Source organism: Pterocles gutturalis, unplaced genomic scaffold (genome assembly GCF_000699245.1).
Source record: "Pterocles gutturalis isolate BGI_N339 unplaced genomic scaffold, ASM69924v1 scaffold5104, whole genome shotgun sequence".
Lineage (NCBI taxonomy): Eukaryota > Metazoa > Chordata > Aves > Pterocliformes > Pteroclidae > Pterocles > Pterocles gutturalis.
In genome coordinates this window covers 55,652-56,280 of record NW_010133053.1, presented here as the reverse complement: position 1 = coordinate 56,280, position 629 = coordinate 55,652, and the positions used below count along the sequence as shown (strand labels likewise).

General features: G+C 39.4%; 1 protein-coding gene across 1 annotated transcript in view; it reads right to left on the bottom strand.

Annotated features, from left to right (window-relative positions):
* Nucleotides 1-506: 506 nt before the first annotated feature.
* Nucleotides 507-629, bottom strand: part of LOC104467334 (probable phospholipid-transporting ATPase VB) — a 53,401-nt gene continuing 53,278 nt past the window's right edge. Inside the window, 1 exon segment of the mRNA XM_010081075.1 lies at nucleotides 507-629. This exon segment is cut by the window's right edge and continues 15 nt beyond it. Within this exon segment, the coding sequence (XP_010079377.1) occupies nucleotides 507-629 (123 nt within the window).

Here is a 629-nt window from a genome sequence, read left to right as displayed (position 1 = left end):
CAAATACCTTTAGAACCAGGAGGTAACATTTTTTCCAGGCAGAACTGTAATTTTTAAGTTAGAAAGGTCTTTTTAAGAATTCACTAGTAAAAGCTAGAGTGGGATGTGTTGCTCTAAGAGTTGGCTTAATATAGTATGGATTCTCTTCCTATTACCTCAACAGCATAATAATATTTAAACATCACTAGTACAATTATTCCCTATTACTGTGAAAGAAAAATATCCCTTGATGAAAGAAAGTAATTGTACATTTCTCAGCAACGGTGTGGTGCTCATGTAACATTCCTCTAATGAGACACACTCAGGAAGATCAAGAAGTCATGTAATGACAAACCTCAACTATATATGCACTTAGGAAAAGTTGCATATTAGAGATGCTATTGCACTACTCCACACACCTCTCTCTCCTTTTGTAGAGAGCATCATGGTTAAGTATAAATAAACTTTTTATTTGCCCCATGGTACCTCCTCCGCATGGGCCGTGGATCCCATTTTCGAATGTTCCTTCAGAGTGTCACTGCACTCACAGATCGCCGATGGCTTCCATGGTTAAAATTGTTAGCATTATCTCTACTCAGTTTGCCACCGCCCTGTCCAGGAGTTGCTACCCTGCCGGGTACAAAGGGGTA